The 20,096-nt window shown below is 40.5% G+C and overlaps 2 protein-coding genes across 4 annotated transcripts; one reads left to right on the top strand and one right to left on the bottom strand.

Annotated features, from left to right (window-relative positions):
* The first annotated feature begins 650 nt into the window (after window positions 1-650).
* LOC135648460 (protein argonaute 16-like) lies at window positions 651-8,621 on the top strand. Its single transcript, XM_065166176.1, has 23 exons — window positions 651-782; window positions 1,465-1,687; window positions 1,754-1,962; window positions 2,588-2,806; window positions 2,906-3,042; window positions 3,125-3,222; window positions 3,335-3,432; window positions 3,553-3,715; window positions 3,821-3,937; window positions 4,007-4,114; window positions 4,205-4,267; window positions 4,398-4,514; window positions 4,591-4,756; window positions 4,842-4,954; window positions 5,065-5,202; window positions 5,372-5,502; window positions 5,591-5,656; window positions 7,537-7,600; window positions 7,674-7,785; window positions 7,871-7,944; window positions 8,065-8,159; window positions 8,241-8,272; window positions 8,351-8,621. Exons 2-23 carry the CDS (start codon window positions 1,466-1,468, stop codon window positions 8,497-8,499), a joined length of 2,691 nt encoding a protein of 896 aa, XP_065022248.1. The 5' UTR covers window positions 651-782; window position 1,465; the 3' UTR covers window positions 8,500-8,621.
* Window positions 8,622-8,909: 288 nt separating this feature from the next.
* Window positions 8,910-19,829, bottom strand: LOC103998697 (zinc finger CCCH domain-containing protein 63). 3 transcript variants are annotated; one of them, XM_009420249.3, is made up of 7 exons: window positions 19,350-19,829; window positions 18,973-19,139; window positions 18,721-18,774; window positions 11,201-11,317; window positions 10,742-11,053; window positions 9,656-9,898; window positions 8,910-9,555 (listed from the first exon to the last, which is right to left on the bottom strand). In XM_009420249.3, exons 1-7 carry the CDS (start codon window positions 19,414-19,416, stop codon window positions 9,232-9,234), a joined length of 1,284 nt encoding a protein of 427 aa, XP_009418524.2. In that variant the 5' UTR covers window positions 19,417-19,829; the 3' UTR covers window positions 8,910-9,231. The 3 variants fall into 3 exon arrangements, with proteins under 3 accessions (XP_009418524.2, XP_018686586.2, XP_065024732.1); XM_018831041.2 differs by having other exon boundaries at window positions 8,910-9,549; window positions 19,350-19,828; XM_065168660.1 differs by lacking the exon at window positions 18,973-19,139.
* Between the last annotated feature and the right edge of the window lie 267 nt (window positions 19,830-20,096).

Raw genomic sequence — 20,096 nt, forward strand, 5'->3', positions numbered from 1 at the left:
TAATGATTAAAGGATGGGACGTTCCCTTCTCACGGTGGGCGAGGATTCCGTCCCCAATTACTTTCGCCGACCGGCTCACCTCTCACAATCCTTGTGTGAGGCCCCACATAAGTTGGATGACGTGGCCTAGTTGTGAATTCCGTGTTGGGGACGGATGTCCGAACTGCACTCGTAGCCTTTTCATTATTTGACAACGTACGCTTCGGAGACCGCGAAACCTCCGGGCCCACATTCCATGGCTGTATCATGAGCCAGGTAACTTTCTGGGTACTCGAAAAGAGTAGATAACTTTTTTATATCGACATAGTCGAGAAATCAGGTTGTCGTCGGGCGGGAAACGAGCTCTTTTACCATTAGTGGAGTTGAAATACCGAAACCCACCCGAAGCTTTACCCCGGAAGGTCTCGTGGTCTCCGCTGCGGGGTCCAAGACACGCCCGTCCGAGCATTCAATCGCTACGTGGTGTCTGATCAGGGTTAATTGCGGAAACCTGACTGAAACCGGAGTTGGAATCCCACACAAATAAGGAACGACGTGTACTCTTTCTGACAGGAATGCCCTGATTTGCCATTTATTTCAAATCGTTCGATGTGATATATACATGTAACAAGTAAATATACGAAGAGGATTCCTTCCTGATCTTTCCTTCTTTTCCCTCGCTTTCTCCTCCACCGTCTCGAGAAGCGAGAGGACGGCGACGACGACACCGAAGGCGATCTCCTTCTCCCGCCTCTGAAGCTTCCGTCCTCGCAATCTGTTCGTCTTCTCGTTCTCCGTTGCAGGTTTCTCGCTTCCTTGACTGGAACCGATGGCCAAACGAATATTTGATGGTTTTCTCCACGAATCTGCCTACTGTTTGGGGTGTACTTTCGCCTCGAAGACTTCTTTTGCTTGGTCTTTTTTGCGTTTTCTTTGTCGATTGTGATTGTTCGTGCTTCGATGGCGGCGGGTTTTGGCAATCTGTGTTATTTGGCTCTGTTTTCGTGGTGGTTGTCGCGGTGCTTCGATTGTTCGTTCCTATGCACTATTTTTTTAGGGTGATAGATGCATTGTAGTAATAGATTGTTCTGATTTAGCTCGAGGTTACAAGTTTGCCTTTGATGTTTTTAGTTGAATTTGTTATTGGTTTTATCAATTTAGCATATAAAATCATAATCTCAAGTGCTTTGATGAGGTTGACATCTAGAGATGTATTATCTTTTCCAGTGCGTGTTTGATTGCTGTGATAAAACCTTCCTTGATATTCCTATTGTTATTATTATTATTACGATTCATCTCAGAATAGGTTATTTTTTTTATTTTATGAAACAAAGATGTTTTGGTGTGGATGTTAAAAATACTTACCAATGAATGTTCCAGTGTTTTCCTTTAACACTTTTCTAATGTACACTGTTTCTACTTTGTTAGTAATGATTCCGTACTTTTAGTCCTGCGTTTGTAAATCTTTTGTCTTAATTCTGACAGTATGGTTTCGCTTAGCGGTGAAATTGGGATAGAAGGCACGTCCTCTTCTTCTCAGGCAATGCCAGAAAGTGTTTTACCCACAAAAGCTGGGACATTTGATCCTCCAACACGCCTTCCAATGGCCAGACCAGCTTTTGGCACTGAAGGACGGCCCGTCCAGCTGCTTACAAACCATTTCAATGTCAAATTTACCAAGCAGGATACAGTTTTCTATCACTATAGTGTATGTGTGCTGTATGTTACTTTCGCAATATACAGTTGAAAGTGTTTTACTAATTAACCTGTGCAGGTCAATATATCTCATGATAAGAGTGATGAGAATCATGCACATAGCAAAGGGTTTGGCAGAAAGGTCCTGGACAGGCTATACCAGACCTACAGGTCAGAGTTTGAGGGGAAGCAATTTGCTTATGATGGTGAGAAGAGCTTGTTTACTGTTGGGCCTCTGCCACAGAACAACTTCGAATTCACAGTTGTCTTGGAAGATTCATCAGCCAGGTAATAGCTTGCTACAGTAATGTTGCTAGATACTTTGTCTGATGATCTGGGATTGCAGAACTTTTAATGAATGGAACCCTTTTGTTCATCAAGAGTCCTATTCTTATCAATAAATAGATGGCACCTCCTTGGGAACCTATGCAGGATATCCTATCACCTGGTTGAAAAAATAATTTATCTGAATATGCTTTATCTCATGTCACAGAGCATGCCTCTTTAATCAATGGTGCCATGGTTGAAATCTTGTATAAGAGCACGAGCATGCCTCTACCTGAACTTATGTAGGACATATTATCAAGAGTGCCAGATGTGACTGGGTTTCTCTTGACAAACATTTGGCACCTATATTACAGTAGTTATCATAAGAGATAATTTAATATATCAGCAAAGTACATGATATCAGAGGTCTAGATGTACATGTGACTGGGTTTCTCTTGACAAACATTTGGCACCTATTATGGTAATTATCATAAGAGATAGTTTAATTTATCAGCAAACTACATGATATCAGAGGTCTAGTTGGACATTTGGAGTAGACAACAGATAGCATTGTAGGTTTCCTTTGTTAGGAAAATTGGATAATCTAATTCGAGTTATTTTATCATATCTTTTTTAAATTTTGCAGAGCTACTGGTGGAGATCCAAGCGGTGACAGCTTGGGTGAAGGAGATCAGAAACGGTCTAGACGATCACATTTTACAAGGACATTTAAAGTTGAATTGAGTTTTGCTGCAAAGATTCCTCTAAAATCTATTGCACTTGCACTGAGAGGCGGTGAGTCAGAGGATGCTCAACATGCTCTGCAAATACTTGACATCATTTTAAGACAACAACAAGCAAAAAGGTATATATTTCAATGCAACTTTAAATCAGTCTACTTCTCTTTCCTAAGTTTTTGTCACTTTTTACATATCTAAAGATGAATTTTTCTGTTTGATTGCAGGGGTTGCCTTCTTGTCAAGCAATCGTTTTTTGATGGTAATCATGTAAACTTTATTGACTTGGGTGGTGGTGTATCTGGATGTCGAGGATTCCATTCTAGCTTTCGCACCATGATGGGTGGTTTATCATTAAACATGGGTATTGTTTTCTCTTACTCTTGCTGCATTAATTTCTGGGTCTTTTGATGTCAGATTTCAGCTTGATTCCATCCTGCCTGCAGATGTTTCCACCACAATGATTATCACCCCTGGTCCTGTTTTGGACTTTTTGCTGGCCAACCAAAATATACAAGATCGTCGACGAATTGACTGGGTCAAGGTACAAAATATCAGAACATGTACTGGCCTGCAGTAGTATTGTTGCATGATTATTCTGGTTAAGTATGTACAGGTTTATGGGTCCTTATGGACTGTTGTGTGGAACTTTACAGGCCAAGAGGATGCTGAAGAATTTGAGAATTATGACAAGACACACCAAAATGGAGTTCAGGATTACTGGCTTAAGCGAAATGCCATGCAACCAGCAGCTGTATGTCACTTATTCTTATACATGCCTTCCGTTTTTGCCTTTGTTTAGTATTCTAATATTGTTTGCACGTCGATTTTTATTCTGTGTTCTTAGTCTTTTGGATAATACACTTTCATGTAGCTTTCCTTTGAGAGTAAGAAACAGCCATGGTGAAACTCAAATGGTGGACATCACAGTGTATGATTATTTTATGAAAACCCATAAAATGCAATTGACATGGTCAGCACATATGCCGTGTCTTGATGTGGGCAAACCAAAACGGCCAAATTACCTCCCAATAGAGGTTTGTAATAATTTATTTGCTAATCTTTTCCAACAATTAGTCCTTATGGCCTCTTTGTGTTGTTTCATCATTTTCATCTGTTCATGTACATAATTTATATTGCAGCTGTGCAACCTTGTTTCACTGCAACAATATACTAAGGCATTGTCTTCTCAACAAAGGGTTTCACTGGTTGAAAAGTCTAGACAGAAGCCTTTGGAAAGAATCAGAGTAGTAACAGATGTGGGTTTCTCTCACTTTGCATGTCATATTGTTTCTGGCCTCTGGTCTTGACCATTCCTAATGCGACAGGCTGTAAAGAACAATCACTATGATGAAGATCCAATTCTTAGATCCTGTGGAATTTACATTGATAAGCAATTGACTAAGCTGGATGGCCGTGTTCTTAGTGCCCCAACGGTAACGATCTAGCTCTTATTTAAGCTCTCATCCATAGAAAATTATTGGTGAAGTTCCTGACATTCAAACTTATTTGTCTCTTTAACACAGTTGAAGGTCGGTAACGAGGAAGACTGTGTTCCTCATAACGGTCGATGGAACTTCAACCAAAAGGTTGTGTGCTATCAATACTTCATGAACAATATTGTGTTAAACATGATTCATAGTGCATTTTAACTTTTTCTTATCACAATCCATTCTGATCTGCTACTTTATACTGAATATCGTCTTTTTGTGCTTGCAGAGACTCTTTTATCCCATCCAAATTGATCGGCTTTGGGCTATTGTGAATTTTTCCGCTCGATGTGATTTGAGTTATTTGTCACGGGAGCTCATTAACTGTGGAAGGAACAAAGGAATTGTAGGTTCTATTATCTTGCTTATTTGAAATTGTTTTAACTCATAAATATCTTACACAATGTAATTGGCTTTTGTAGCAAATTAAGCGTCCATTTACCTTTTTTGAGGAGGACCGGGAGTGGGTGAGATCTGATCCTGTAGTAAGAGTTGAAAAGATGTTTGAGAAGATAAAGGCAAACCTTCCAGAGCATCCTCAATTTCTTCTATGTGTCTTGCCAGAGAGGAAAAATTCTGACATTTATGGTTAGTTGAATCCTATTGTTATTGGTTTTACTGTCATTGGTTTTCTCGTCCCATCTAGTGTTAGTTATATCCTTTTCCTCTGAAGGGCCTTGGAAGAAGAAAAACCTTCATGAAGTGGGTATTGTTACTCAATGTATCTCTCCTACCAAGATCAATGACCAATATTTAACGAATGTCCTCCTCAAAATCAATTCTAAGGTATTTAAGATGACTGCTTGACACTTGTTCTATATTTGCACTGCTTTTGAAATTCTCTTTATCACTTCTTTTGAAGGTAATTCTATATTTATTTCTGTTTACGTCATCAGCTTGGTGGCATCAATTCTCTACTTGCTGTTGAGCATCCATGTAGAATCCCCCTTGTTAACGAGATCCCTACAATGATTCTGGGAATGGACGTTTGTCATGGTTCTCCAGGTCCTTCAGACTTTCCATCCATTGCAGCGGTAATATATGATTCCTGTGATTGTTGGTGACCTAGTGTATTAGTCAGGTCCACCATATTGTTTCATGATAAAATGTATTAGGAAGAATACTGAATGATAAAGGCACAATTCTATTTTTGCTTTCCCAACAGTTAATAATTTTTTGTTTTATTCATTGGGAGATCCACAGGTAGTTGGTTCCAGGCATTGGCCTCTGATATCAAGATATAGAGCATCTGTAAGAACACAATCTCCTAAATTGGAAACAATTGATTCTTTGTATAAGCCTGGAGCAGATGGACAAGATCATGGAATGATTAGGTAATAATTTTGAGAAGTAAATGTGGAAGATTGACTTGGTGACTCATTGTGGCAATTGCTTGACTTGCCTTCATTTTGAAAATATCAGGGAGCTGTTGTTAGACTTCTACCGAAGTAGTAATGCAAAGAAACCTACTCAAATGATCATTTTTAGGTACAGTTGCCTTCTTCTTTATAATATTTGTTTGGTATTCTAACAGGCTTATGCCAGTACAAATGTCAGTTGACAGTTTGATGAATAAGATTGCTTTGTAGTGAAATAAATGAAATCTCAATTAAATCACTCTCTGAAAATTTCTTTATTGTTGCTGGAGTTTGAATAGGATGTTTGTTTGTTTTTCTATATTCCCAAAATCATCAATCTTGCTTGTTAATTTGACTTTGACATGTGTACTTCTATTGCATATTTGATTGTCCTTGTTCATTTATCCTTTGTTCGGCCAGATAAATGCTTTTCTGAATGATCTATGTGATACTGGCATATGCTTATGACCTCCCATTGTTTGCCTTATCCTATCCATATTATGGTGTGTCATAATGATCCTAGTTCCCAAACATTAAAATTTTTGATGGAATACCTTAGTGGAACCACAAGCCCTTTATCGACATGATTGATGTTAGATATGCACATGCACATCCCTATTCTTGGAAGTCCTGACTGGAAGCTAAACATTGAGATCAGATGCTATAAGGTAATATCTCAAAGTGCTAGGCCTGAACCCACTTCTTCAACTCGTTAAATGTGTGATACATGAATGTTTCCTTCATCACCAACTTTTTAAAGAAAAAATTTTGCTGTCTTATGTCTATTAAATTGAATGTTCTAAATTATGTGGCTCCACTACAAGTCCATGGTGTCCTATGTTGGAATTTCTTTTTAACAAGTCATGAACAGTCTTTGATTCATACTAATGAGACACTTGGCATGATGAATGGTTCCATGGAAACCTAGTATTTTGATGCAGATTCATAAGTTCAGCACTTCTCTAAGTTGTTGATATGGGCAAAATAAAGCTTTATAAAATTATCGGAGTGTAATCGAGTTTGAAAGTTGTGGTAATTGAATAGGCTTTTAATGAACAAAAAAAAAGCAAGGAACATTATCATACTGTTACATAGATGATGTCCCTAATTTTCAGTATCATTAAATGAATACATGCATTCATTTGCCGACAAGAGAAGAAAGAAGTAGAATTCTTCACATGTATCATTTCAATTTACCAAGGAATAACAAGCATGTCTTGGTTAATTTGACATTTCTGAAAGATATATTGGCATTACTCCCTAGCATGGTCTCTGACACAGCAGGACTACCAGATTGATCCTTCATCACCCTATCTGTGTTTTGAGATACCCAGCACCATTGAACTCTATTTACTTTGCCCAGCTAAATTTTCGCCATAGGTTGCTATAAGAGCTGACTCAGCAGAATACATGGTGATAGTCCATTTTCCCCATTTATTACACCTACAATGGAAACTTAATTGTAACCTCACCTGAATTTGTCATGCCAGTGACTTTTTTTTCTAGTTGCGTCAGATATGTTTTTTTCTATTTTTTTTCCCCTCATATGGACACATGTTCAGTTGTATCCCAGTTGATCCAGATGCAACCTTTTTGACTTTTAAATTATTTTGTTATTCATGTAATTATGCCTAGAAAAATAAATGTTACTTGATCCCACACTCTGATCTTTATTTTTATATGAAAAATATATCCCTTCATCCTGATACTGATGGTGAGATAGGATTCTATTTTATTGTTATTTTGTACCCTAAAAATATTAGAGTGCTTCATTCAAATGCTTTTTCATGCATTAGCATGGACACATGAAAAGTTATGTTGATTGGTGGCCATCAGTGGACTGGAATCTTAAGTTTATTTTATTGAGCTTGATATATTGTAGATACTCAGTTGTCTTGCCTTGTCTTTAGGTCAGATCATAGTACCAGTTTTTACCTTGAAAGTAATAACCTTTTCTTTTTTGCTTTCTTTTGTCAAATTGAGTCTATGTTTTCCTTTCAAATGTTTCAGGGATGGTGTTGGTGAAAGTCAATTTAATGAAGTTTTGAATGTGGAGCTAAACCAAATCATCAAGGTAACAATCACATCATTTCATCAGTTAGTTCCTGGGTCATGTTCCTTTTAGTATCCAAACCTTGTTGTTTCAGGCATTTGAGCATCTAGGTGAGTGTACGATTCCCAAGTTCACTGTTATCGTAGCACAAAAGAACCACCACACAAAGCTTTTTCTAGCTGGTGCCCCAGAAAACGTCCCACCTGGTACAGCTTTTGATTAGATCATTCATTTTGATGATGCTGCGGAATGGTTTTTGTGATTTTGATTAGCTTTTGGTTTTTGTATCAGGAACTGTTGTTGACACAATGGTGGTTCATCCAAGGCACTACGATTTCTACATGTGTGCTCATGCCGGAATGATTGTAAGTTTTCGGTGGCACAGACACTCTCCAAGTCGATGTTGAACTTCTACCACTGCTTTTTCTGCACTTTGTATGTGGTGGGCACTGCAAAAGCTTATATCCTTTTTCCATTCATGTTAGGGAACTTCAAGGCCGATCCATTACAATGTACTTCTTGATGAGATTGGGTTCTCTACTGATGACCTACAAAAGCTTGTTCTTGCACTTTCCTACGTGTAAGTCTATGATCTCAGTCCCTCTTCCATGGCTAAAATTGTGATCTAGACACGAATGCTAAGTTTTGTCTTGGGATTCAGGTACCAGAGGAGCACCACCGCGGTCTCGATGGGTAAGCCATTCCTTCTTCCTCCTACATTTCCTTGGAGATGGATTTCTTATGACGATGCTGAGTCAGCTTTATCTGTAGTGGCTCCTGTTTGCTACGCGCATTTGGCAGCACAGCAGATGTCGCAGTTCCTCAAGTTCGAGGACTTCTCGGGTGCTGCAGGGAGGCAAGGCGTCCCCGAGCTTCCAAGGCTGCATGACAACGTGAAAAGCTCCATGTTCTTTTGCTGAGGTCAGGAGCCTTCTGCCCTTAGTTTTGTGGTCGTTGTTTATATGATTGAAATATTTGTCAAAGCAGATAGTTGGGTATACATACACTGGCATAGGTTTTCTGATCATGACATTAGCATTATTATGGATGTTTTATAGCTTCAGTACTGAACCTCAATATTTTTTGGTCAGTTAGAGCATCACAATTTTGGGAGTATTTAATATATCTAATGATTAGAACTTCAAAAACAAATTTTACATGCACAAGGCAATATAAACTAATTTAGAGGGAAAAAACTGACTCCAAAACAATAAGGAAATTATTTGATATGGGTATGTATGAATATATACAGAGGACAGCGATAGAAGTGTGAATGTAGCCTCTCAAGAAAAGAGAGTGACATGTGGCTCATTGCAGAAACAGATGACACTATAAAAACAGTGGAGTCCAGTTCAGCATCATTATTCTGATAAACCAGCTTTACATAGTGGAAAATGGAAACACAAAATTGTTCTCATCCTTCAACAAGTTTGGTTTTAAATTTGTGGAACAAAAATCGTAACTTACATCACCTGCTATTCATTCATCACAAAAGACCACAGCTCCCATCATCACCTACCATACATATCTTTAGTCGAGCAGGCAGGCAAAAGAAAAAAAGGTGATATAGGAGGCAGAGATGCAAAATCTTCATCTTTGAAAGGATGGTCAGGAATGGATCAAAAAGAGGGTTAGTGAATATCGACTTTATCTCATGGAGACTCTGAATGGGATTCATTATTCAATGTATTCTTGGTAGGGTTTCCATGCTCATGAGTTTGAGGATTCTGCTGTGCACCACCTTTCTCAGAAATTGCCAGCTGATCAGGCAAATTTGATGACTTGGAAGATGAATTCCCAGCTGATGTCCATATAACTTGTAAACTCCGTTGGTTGGGAAAGAGTGCAGGCTGACCCGGATAAGTGAATGGAGGCAGACTATAACCGTAGTATCCCACCAATGGATGATCGAATTTGCAAGCTGTGCCATAATTGCAGCTTCCATATGCAGCATAGAAGGTGCATACAGGCTGACCCTTTGTGAGCAAGCCATGAATACATGGGACACCAAGAATTGAGTTAGATAGCAAAACTGAGAAAATAATAGATGGAAAGAGGAGTAAGGATCAAATTTACTGGTCTTAGAGGAAGCCCTAGGGGTCCTATGGTGGCCATGGCTGGTTGGTTCCTCTCTTTTGGGTGATGGTACTTGCAAGAGCTTCCATACTTGCAGTTCCCAGTTTTCATGTAAAACTGGCATTCTGGTTGGTCAGGCCTGTCGGGCAAACTTAGTGGCACACCTGGACCTGGTTGTTCCTGATGCTTGGCTGTCAGACCTGGCGCAGGCATATCAGTAGAAGAGATATGGTTTGTGCTGCCCTGGCATGCATTAAAAACTTGCTTTTAGGTGTCCACAGAATATAAATCAACTAAAAATTATGCCAGCAACTGCATGAACAAGACAAACATAGGCGATTGGCTTACCAAATTATAACATGATTACAATTTAGAAATAAGCCTTTTCTAGGAAGTAAACAATTAAAGAGTGATTCCCGATCATGGTAGAAGAGAATAAAGCTGCATATTAACCATGTATTATTCTACGAGTCATTCATATTAGCCAGTACCCAAAGGCCATAAAAACTCTGTGTTGGTCTTAATAGCTTTAGAATGCTAAACGCAACATAACAATTTATACATGCTTGTAGTAAAAATAATGCCTTCTACATAGAAGGTCAAAGTGGTGACATCTGCACGATATGTTGTAAGTGATTGACTGAAACAATAAGAAGCTTCAACTGACATGGTCCTGTACCGTTCTTTGACTGATTTGTCAAAGATGGTTGTAAAACTGGACAAAGATTAGCATAAAGTTACATATACATAAAAGAGCAAAAACTAAAGGATGCAACACATCTGCAAATGCATGATGAAGGTGCTGGAAAAAAAACTAAAGTGTCTGAATATTGAACTCAGTAAACAAAAAATAATAATTTCTGAAACTAAAAATGCTTCACAAATATCAGAAAAGAGAGGAAGTTTATGTGATGAGTTGTGGTACATCATGAACTAATATGAAACATGCAAATGTATCACAAACATTGAGCAAGAAGAAAAGGCATTATGTAAAATACCAAACAATAATCTAAAATAGACATGATTTATCCAACATTTAGCTGACTTACAGAATCTCACTTTTTTTAAAAATATATAGCTACTAACCATGTATGAGATCCAACCCTGTGGCACAGGTATAGTCCCTTGGGAGGGTGGGAGAACAAGAGGTACATAAGCTGGGAGACCTTGCGTAGTTGGATTAGACATATAAGGAATTCTTGATAAATGCCATTGAGAAATCCCACCACTTACATGTGGCCCTGATGTAGGTGCCATATAACCTGAATAATCATAGACTGAGGATCCTGTGACAGGGAATGAAGATCCACGGGAGGCAGGCTGGGGATGATTGAACTTGCAGGCGACTCCGTATTTACATGACCCTGTTTTCATGTAGTAGGCACATGGCTTTTCATCCTGGAAAACAGATCCAATGAACAGTGCACCGAAATTTCGTTAGTTAGCTATCGGATATAAATCATGAAATAGAGAAGAGAAGGTGATGGAAATTGACAAGCATATGAAAGTTTGAACCATATAAGGGGGCCAAGTAGCAGTAGAGACCTTTCGGATAGGTAGACCAAGAACATTCAGCTGAACCATATGTATCTCATGTTTGTCGCGTGGATGATGATATTTACATGTTATTCCATATTTGCAACTTCCTGTTTTCAGGAAAAACTGCAAGAATAGTTGAGACATTAACCAGATATTATAGCCAATTATAAAAGGCAGTTCAACAGATTCAACACAGTAAGAAGGCCAGTATATCTAGCTTAAGCCAACTGACATAAGCAGACATGCTGGTTTCCTTCAATATCTAATGACCGAAAACAAAAGCTGTCCAATAGGAACAGGAGATTCATGTCTCGAAGCAATAAACTATAGTAGAAACTCATATCTGTGTTACTGTGTAGTTATTTGCCTGGTTGCACTTATCAACATGTATATAAACAATCTGGTTACCAACGAATATCAGTCAAATTTAAATGCCCGATAACTGTACATCACATCACATGACAAAGCCAGCAATTATTATTCAATGGCGGAAACTACAATATTGAGTGGATAAAACTTTGTGATGGTATCCTTAGAGGTTGCACAGATACACAATATCCACTTTATGTTTCAAAATATTATTGATGTCACAATGTTTCCTTGTTGATTTTGGGAAACGTCCTACTTACCAGTCACAGATACAAGAAAGCACAAATTTCTAGATTTTTTAGTCCCATCTTGCATGATTTTTATCCAGAGATGCCCTAGAACATGTTAGAACCTATTAGGTTCATGTTCATGGATCAACTACTCACAGAAGCACCATTTCACTTTAAGAAACCGAGTGATCCTGTAGTACCCATGGAACAAAGAGAAATAAGACAAAGATTGTAGCAAGTCTTCAGAAATGCTATCGCAATGAAATGATCATTGTTGATGAATGGAAGAATTGGTGTCTAAATCTGATAATATCAACTTGATATACAGGCACTTGACATCAGAAAATGGTGATAGTTCAAATCAGGGATTAAAGTGGTGTTGGCATCCCAATTCCAACAAATGACTGAACGGTACATGTTCATGCATGACCACTCACCAACCACCTCGAAAAAAAAAAGAAACGAAAAAACATTTGACAAGAACTCAATGAACAGCTCATAAAACAAAAAACAACATAACTGTCAGATGATCCATTGGTCACTTGTCGTCTTTTCTGATCTTGTCTTCTCTGGTCACTTGCTCAAATATGAGATGCACAAGGCAGTGAAACAAACCCTAAAAACTATAGATAAGTATGAAAAATTTACAATTGATATCTTGGATCAAATCTGTCTATTTGATCCTTTGGACTGAATCATTCTAATATGTAGTCAGCATTTCAGCGCTATTGGAAGGCAAGTTTACCTGGCACTCGGCAGTTTAGACAACAGATCCAAGTGCGAATTCTGTTTTTGCAAGCGTGTGCTGTGGGTATAATGTTCCAACATGATATGGCATATAAGAACTTTGCAGGTTGGCTCAAACCAAGAATGTGTAGAAGGATATGTTGAAACATCCCTCAGTATGGCAAGGATTGAAAATGATTGCAAGCGTTTCAAATATGCACTAATTGTCAATTATTTTAAATGATACTTTAAAGATAAAACATCTTCAGTATTTCTCACAAGTAGTGAAAATAAATCATCTTTAGCAAACCTAGCAAATGGAGAATAATTATTGGAATAGGGAATCAGTTCAACACTTCAAGGTTCGAGAAAGGGCACAAATAGATTTCTAAAAAATAGAAAAAATTGCAGGCATGTTGCATATATCAACTCCTATCGGGAGAAGAAATTTAGATAAAGTAAATATAGTGGAAGGATTAGTGTTTCTTATCATGATCCTAGATCCCAGATACTTTCCTAATCTTATCCAACATCACAGCATGAAAACCAACAGAGTATCACTGACTTAGTTGGATTTGCCTAAGTCGTGCGGTACCCTTGCGTGTCCATCCGCAAAGGTCAGCCTCCCATGGTCTCTTAGGACCAACAAAAGAGAAAACGAGTTAGAGAAAATGCCTCACTCGGGATCCACAAGCAAACATTTCCGAAAACACTTTATAGACAATGCAAATTACAAACAGACTTTACAAGCTCTGAATAATTGCACAATAAAGGGTCAAAATGGTTCATTACAGACCGAAAATCTCTCACAAGTATCCACATGACACAACCTTTATTTACAAGCCTAAAGCGGCTACCAAACCCAACTAAAATAGGACTATTAAGCCTTCGACCGTCCCTCTACATGCGGTGCAAAGTATGAACATACCAAAAGACATGTACATACATAAGCATTACATCAAACATCCTGTTTAGAAGTTTGTCCGTGACATTCTCCCCCACTTATTCCTTCGACGTCCTCGTCGAAGCCTTTGCCGACACTGCAACTCCTTGCCTTTGCTAAGTCTTCAATCTTCTGCTCCAGCTGCAATGCGCCTCCTGGCTCCCAATTGCTCTCTGCTTTTGTTTTTGAGTAGTCGAACCTTTGATCCGCCATGCTGCTTCAACTCGCCAATGACTCTGACTCTAGTGTGGGGTTGGTTGAGTTGTGTTGATCCCTGTTGGTTCCTACGGTTCCTCCAGATGAAGGAAAAGACCATCCTTACTATGCGTCAATTTCTCAAATGCCTCATGTTGCTTGAATTGGGTGGATGCTTGTTGGAGCTTTAACGAGCATCATCTCGCAAACTTCTGAAGTTTTGGGTCCTTCCTCCACAAAATTTGTTCATTGTCTCTTCTTCCACTTAGTTGTCACATCCAAGTAGGTTCGCATCACTTCCGCTTTCGATTGGCATTTCGTTGGGAAATGAAGCGGATAATCTTCTCTCAATAGCACTGATCACCATTGGTGAGGATTTGACAACTATTGTCTTCCATTATCTTCGAAGGGTCTTTGAACTTGTGCAGAGCTCCTCTACTGGATAGATAAGAGAATTGGGGTACTCGGTTTCGCCCATTCTCTTAAGGGTTGAGAAGGCAAAGGTTACTTCACCCGCCTCCTTGAGGTTGTACTCCATGCATCGAGCTGGTTACTAGCCTTCGCCTGCTCTTTGCTCACACTTCTGAAGCACTTGAAGTGTTTGCACTCCTTGTGTTGAGTTAGCTAGTATGATTCACCTTCTCAATGCTATCGAACTTCTGGAATGCAGGAAGTTTTCACCCCAACTTGGAGTAATTCACTAATAGATGTGGTCGCCTCTGGGATTATACCGTCTTCTCCATCAACCCTGCCGCCTACTCCCCTGAGTAGCGAAGGTACAGCACCGCATACTGCCTGCTTCGTTCCTTGGTCGTGCACTCTTGCATGACCCGAAGTCCTTCACTTTCGACTATCTTGATGAGAAACTCATTGACACCGGTCTTACGAAATTCCTTGGCCTCTACCCTTCAGCATTGTCTTGGTACTTGGAGTTTGCCTCTGCATGCTCCACCTCCTCAGCCCCTTTCACGGCCAAGCGCTCTCCCTCTATGAGAGCAAGGGATCAATGACTTTCATGGAAGTCCCGCCTCTACGGTACCATGGTGTTGCCATGCCCATGGCCCTACTATCCGTCGCCTCGCATCTGCATCCATTTTCTTCACGATCAGTAGATATGTCTCTGTGACACTCCTCCGAGTCCACCTCCATTCTAACTGATGCTTGATTTTGGGTAGCTAAGACCCTCTGGACTCGCCGTCACTTCCTCGCCCCTTTCGACCCCCTACTTCAACACCTCTGTGTTCTCCAAGCAGCTCCCTTTGGTCGATGTAAAGTGCATTCAAACTTTTTCCTTGGTGGAACACAGCCCCCATATACTGATGACCAAGGCTTTCATCCGATGTAAAATTCGATGCATGCACGGAAGACTTGCCTCTGTGGTACCATGGCCTTTACTCCTTGAATCCATAGTCCTTCTTGTCGTCGTGTTGTTCACTGAAGTGGAGCTTCCAGTAGCTCCCGATCATACCTTCGTATGATCTAGTCCCTCACGGGACTATGTCATGGGTATCGCATTGTCACGAACTATTCCACCACGATCCGCTGCACCATGCTGCCTCCTGGTGACATCTCTATTGCATTCTGATCCTCGAGGGATGAATTCGAATTGTGATCTCTCCATGTGTGGCCTCTGCCAATACATCGTAGGGTCTCTTCCACCTTCGATTTTGTTCGTTCCTTTGGCAATTGACCTTCATCTATCCACTCTTGGGTCACACCTAAATGAAGCACTGCTTTAGGATAGTCCATCGCCTAGTAGCTCTCGAAGTCCACCGACTTCGCTGAAAATGGTGCACCATTGTCTGGATCCTGGGCCTCTGCCCCTACTAGCACAATCTTCGCTACGCACCGCTTCCTACCTAGCAACTTGACAAGCAACACTGTGGCATATTCTTCAAGAGTACCCGCTTCCGCGTCCTCTTGCCTCGTGCCAAGGCCTTCTGAATCCAACTTCGCCTCCGTAAGTTGAGTCGCCTTAGTTCCTCCATCAAATGCTTCTCTGAGATAAGGTGCATGTGTCCAGAAGCTCCCTTCATCTTTGGTACTATGCAAGATGAGTCCGCTCCGTCAGAATGAAGGACCCATGGAACAACATGATCCTGCTCTTGCCTCTGCAAGAGTTCATGTCCTTGACCTCTATCCAAGGAAAGCACTGTGCCTCCGCTCTATGTTCCCTCTTCTATGCTGGTTCCCTTCATGCGGCTTAGGTACTTTGCCAAGTTACACCCAGGTTGCTCTGCTCATCGTTTTTGCATTGAGTTGATGGTGGCCCTCGCGCCCACCATTCCACGGGTCAACCCTCTATTGAGTCCAATCTCCATATCGACTCCAAGTGTGCCTTCATTTGTGTTGCTTTGGGTCGCTCCCCCACTTGATCTCGCAATGCATCCACTAATACATTCTCTCAAGCGAGATCATGCGATGACTCCTCGCCGCTTGCTCGGTCCATTGAGCTTCGTGGAGTTGTTGTTTGTTGAGGTACTCCTCCTCAACATGTGCGGTCCGTCCCACATGATTCTTCCTCTAGAGAGTCGGGACTTATCCCTCCTGGATAACTATCCCGTTGAAGCAACATCTCTCTTTGTTTCGGAGACCACATCCCCTTGGACTACTATGATTTGTTGAACAATCTGTGCATTGTTCTGCCTCCTACAAACACACTTGCTAGATTGCGACTCCACGTTAATATAGCCCCCGCTGCACCACTCAAGGCCTAGCAACATACTGAACTCGTTGCACACTTTAGCCTCCTACGGACGTATCATTCACATGCCGAAGAGAAAGTTTCAATGCTCCATGGCGCCGAGTTTCGGTCGCCTTGGGATGGCAGCGAACATTCCATCGTCCGCATACAAGCCCATGCATGAGTATCAAATTCTTTGAGTTAGCAATTCCCCTCACCTCTGTGAGTTTTGCACAACTCTTTCGGTCGCTGAGCAACTCATTCCACCTTGCATGGTCCCATCCTTTACTAAGCGTCTCGCTTGCCTTGAGCACCATTAAGTATAGTTGTCAACATTGAGCCGTAGCTCAAACTCAACCATCCCAACCTTTGTGCGCTTCGCATTCTTCTAAGCTTGACTGTTCTCGTGGTGCCTCTTGCGCGAAGGGTTGTCCATTCATCTAAATGCCAATCTCAAATACCCGCTCCTCCGAGCGACTCATTTTCCCTACATCTCCATGCCCGTTTTCCCCCAAACGATCGCGCGTGTGCTGACTGCCCTCAACTTAGCTCCGCTAGGTCCCCCACGTTTACATGCTAAGTGTTTTTATGAGTGCTTGTCCCGCTCTGATACCATCTGTCACGGACTTAGCTGGATTTGCCTAAGTCGTATGGCACCCTTGCGTGTCCGTTCGCAAATGTTAGTCTCCCCGAAGCCTCCAATGGTCCCTTAGGACCCACAAAAGAGAAAACGGGTTAGAGAAAATGCCTCACTCGGGATCCACAAGCAAACATTTTCGAAAACACTTCATAGACAAAGCAAATTACAAACAGACTTTACAAGCTCTGAACAGTTGCACAACAAAGGGTCAAAATGGTTCATTACAGACTGAAAATATCTCACAAGTGTCCACATGATACAACCTTTATTTACAAGCCTAAAACGGCCATTAAACCTAACTAAAATGGGACTATTAAGCCTTCGACTGTCCCTCTACATGCGGTGCAAAGCATGAACATACAAAAAGACATGGATATACATAAACAGTACATCAAACATCCTGTTTAGAAGTTTATCCGTGACAAGAAAGATACATGATATGCATTATTAGGGTGGATAAGAAGCTTTCGAACATTCGATGATGTATGCCAGATAGAATGAAAAAATTATGATTTAATAGGCAAACCTTACTTTATCTGCATAGGTTCCATTTAATAGGCAAGTATTTGACATGTAATAATGAAACATTGACTATGAGGAATCTTGATGCCAAAGAGGTAATTGCAGCAAGCAAATTGCTAATTGTCTTGCATTGACTTGGTGTATAAAAAGAGTTTCTATTTCAACTAAATAGTAAGTTAGAACAGATCCATACAAGTGCCACGTACCGGTTGAACCATTTATTACAAATCAAACTAGGTAGAGATACCAAAAGACATTTAGTATATTCTCCTGAAATTATTGCATAGATTAAAATGTTGCTTATTAGGCTTGGGAAATCAGGTAGACTGAAAGTATACATAAATCAGATTAGGAGTCTCGAGTATGCTTCAATATACAAGTCATGCATTGATAAACATGGATGACCAGCAATCATGCTCCAAATGGTTCTTGGATAAGATCTTACCCAGAGAGAGAGAGAGAGAGAGAGAACTAAGAATTTAACTATTGTCTATGTTCACCAACTCCATATTCTGTCTTGATAATATGAATTCCCAGTCAATATGAAATGAACTATGTATTAAAACAATGCTATATCGTCCAAAATTTTCATATTTTGTTGCCTCATAAACCATAGCTAGACCCATCGCAAGGTTGCTTCGTACCATGATATCTTTAATCGTTAACTAGTTCAAACATTCAACAAGTACATCTAAGACGAATGACTCATAAAATCCATTATAAACTTCTGAAGTAAAATGAAGTGTTTGTAGGGGTGAAAAGTGGCTACTAGATCGGATTTTTTATGCTTATTCTTCACTTGATGTGACAAAGCATTATATCCAGAATTCTTTTGGTGATGAAATCTTCAGTGCCGAAGTGTCAGGCTGGCCATTGATTCAGGGCATGCATTATGTTTCTTCCTTCTTTCATTTTGGTAACAGACAATATCTTTATTTTCTCCACTTAAAGCTTACATCTAACCTTGACAGACTTATTGTCTTATATACCGAAGGCTGCTAAAAGCCTCAAGGTCTATTGTGCTATAATGAAGCTTCCACTTTGGCTGCTAACAGCCTGAACTTCACCGTTTTCTAGTTGAATTTAAATATGAAATCCATCATCATAGTCCACACACAAATGAGAAAAAGCAACTGATGAACTAAAAGAAGAATTCGGTAAAACCAAATACCACATTAAAATTGGCGAAATCAATTAGCTGTTTGGTGCAGACATTACCTGGCAATCAGGTTGGCCATCTCTTTGTGGGAGTTCCCCACTAAACTGAGTGTTCTGCACCCACCAATTAATAACACATGAATCAGCATCATCCAATGAAAAAAGATCCCTTCTTAAAGAAAAGAACAATGGCAAGCAGTGGTCCATTCCAAGGTCGCCCAAGTTGTTGCCACAATAATAATAATAATAAATCTCAAGTTGACAAGACATGAAGCAAACCTATTGAAATATATTGCATCCCATAGCTCTCACCTGCACACCTAGAGCAGGATGATTATATTTGCACTTGCTTCCAAAACCACATTTACCGGTCCTCAAATAGTGAAGGCAGTCTGGTTCGCCGGGCCGATCAGGATATGGGTTCAGCTGCCCGTCAGCTGCCTCTCGGCCGTCCTCAATCTTTAACTGCCACATAGCTTCTGCCATCAAGAAGCCCCAAAACCATTTAATCTCATCTCTACTAATTTCCCCCATTATAAGCCCATAAAAGGTGTATCGAGATCAGTTCTTAGCCTGTTCTACCCGAGGAAAGCGGAAGCAAATTCTACGTATCAAGCTAAAAGAAGCATCAAACACTGCCAAAGGAAGAAGGAAAGATAAAAAGGTGATCGAACAGAAACCGAAACAACCTTCAAGTTTGTGGGGCAACGCATTGGAGGAACTGGAAACAGCATTGTGCCGGGTATCGGGCATCATCGGAACCAAAAACTCTACCAGAAACCCAAACTCTCCCGCAACACACCAACCAAATCCGACCAGAATCGAAACGTCTCCTCAAATCACCGAATCGATCACCGCCCCCTACACCTCCGATCGGCGATCAGCACGATTCACCGAGCGATTCGGGCCTCCAGCATTCGGGATCAGTCGCAGGCACCAACCATATCCATCGGATGATCGGCTTCGATCCAGCCCCCCTAAACAGCAAGCGGAGAAGCTGAGAAGATCGGCTTTCCGACAAGCTCTTGGATCTCGGTGGATCGATCGAGCGATCGCTCTCTCGGCCTCTTCCTCCTCCCCCTTCTCCTCCTCCTCTCTCTCTCTCTCTCTCTCTCTCTCTCTCTCTCTACCCTTTATTTTGTTCTGTTCATTCTTTACCGCAATGCAACACGAGGAGGAGACGATCGAAGCAAGTAGGACGAGGTATTTATTCCCCTTTCATTATATTATCTTATATTATAGTTAATTATTATTTGTCCGTATTGTTATTTCTTCGCGGGTAAGTTTAGTTAGAACCGTTAGCCAATGTTCCTGTTAATTCCATGGTATTAAGCAAGTTAACACCCGTCTCCTCAAGCCTGCTTTGCGATCAGAGGAACAGGTGGGTCCCATACTACCTTCAATAATAATAATCTATGTAGTTGATTAGTCTCTGA

Source organism: Musa acuminata, chromosome BXJ3-9, assembly GCF_036884655.1.
Source record: "Musa acuminata AAA Group cultivar baxijiao chromosome BXJ3-9, Cavendish_Baxijiao_AAA, whole genome shotgun sequence".
Lineage (NCBI taxonomy): Eukaryota > Viridiplantae > Streptophyta > Magnoliopsida > Zingiberales > Musaceae > Musa > Musa acuminata.

What these genes read in the sequence shown, in the direction of transcription:
- LOC103998697 (XM_009420249.3), bottom strand. Translation starts at nt 19,416, where the DNA reads ATGATGCCCGATACCCGGCACAATGCTGTTTCCAGTTCCTCCAATGCG. An exon ending in ATCCTGCTCTAGGTGTGCAG is followed by an intron (nt 18,775 to 18,972) that starts GTGAGAGCTATG and finishes TGGTGGGTGCAG; the next exon opens with AACACTCAGTTTAGTGGGGA. An exon ending in TTGGTCTACCTATCCGAAAG is followed by an intron (nt 11,054 to 11,200) that starts GTCTCTACTGCT and finishes TCTGTTTTCCAG; the next exon opens with GATGAAAAGCCATGTGCCTA.
- LOC135648460 (XM_065166176.1), top strand. Translation starts at nt 1,466, where the DNA reads ATGGTTTCGCTTAGCGGTGAAATTGGGATAGAAGGCACGTCCTCTTCT. An exon ending in CAGTTTTCTATCACTATAGT is followed by an intron (nt 1,688 to 1,753) that starts GTATGTGTGCTG and finishes TAACCTGTGCAG; the next exon opens with GTCAATATATCTCATGATAA. An exon ending in GTGCTCATGCCGGAATGATT is followed by an intron (nt 7,945 to 8,064) that starts GTAAGTTTTCGG and finishes CATTCATGTTAG; the next exon opens with GGAACTTCAAGGCCGATCCA.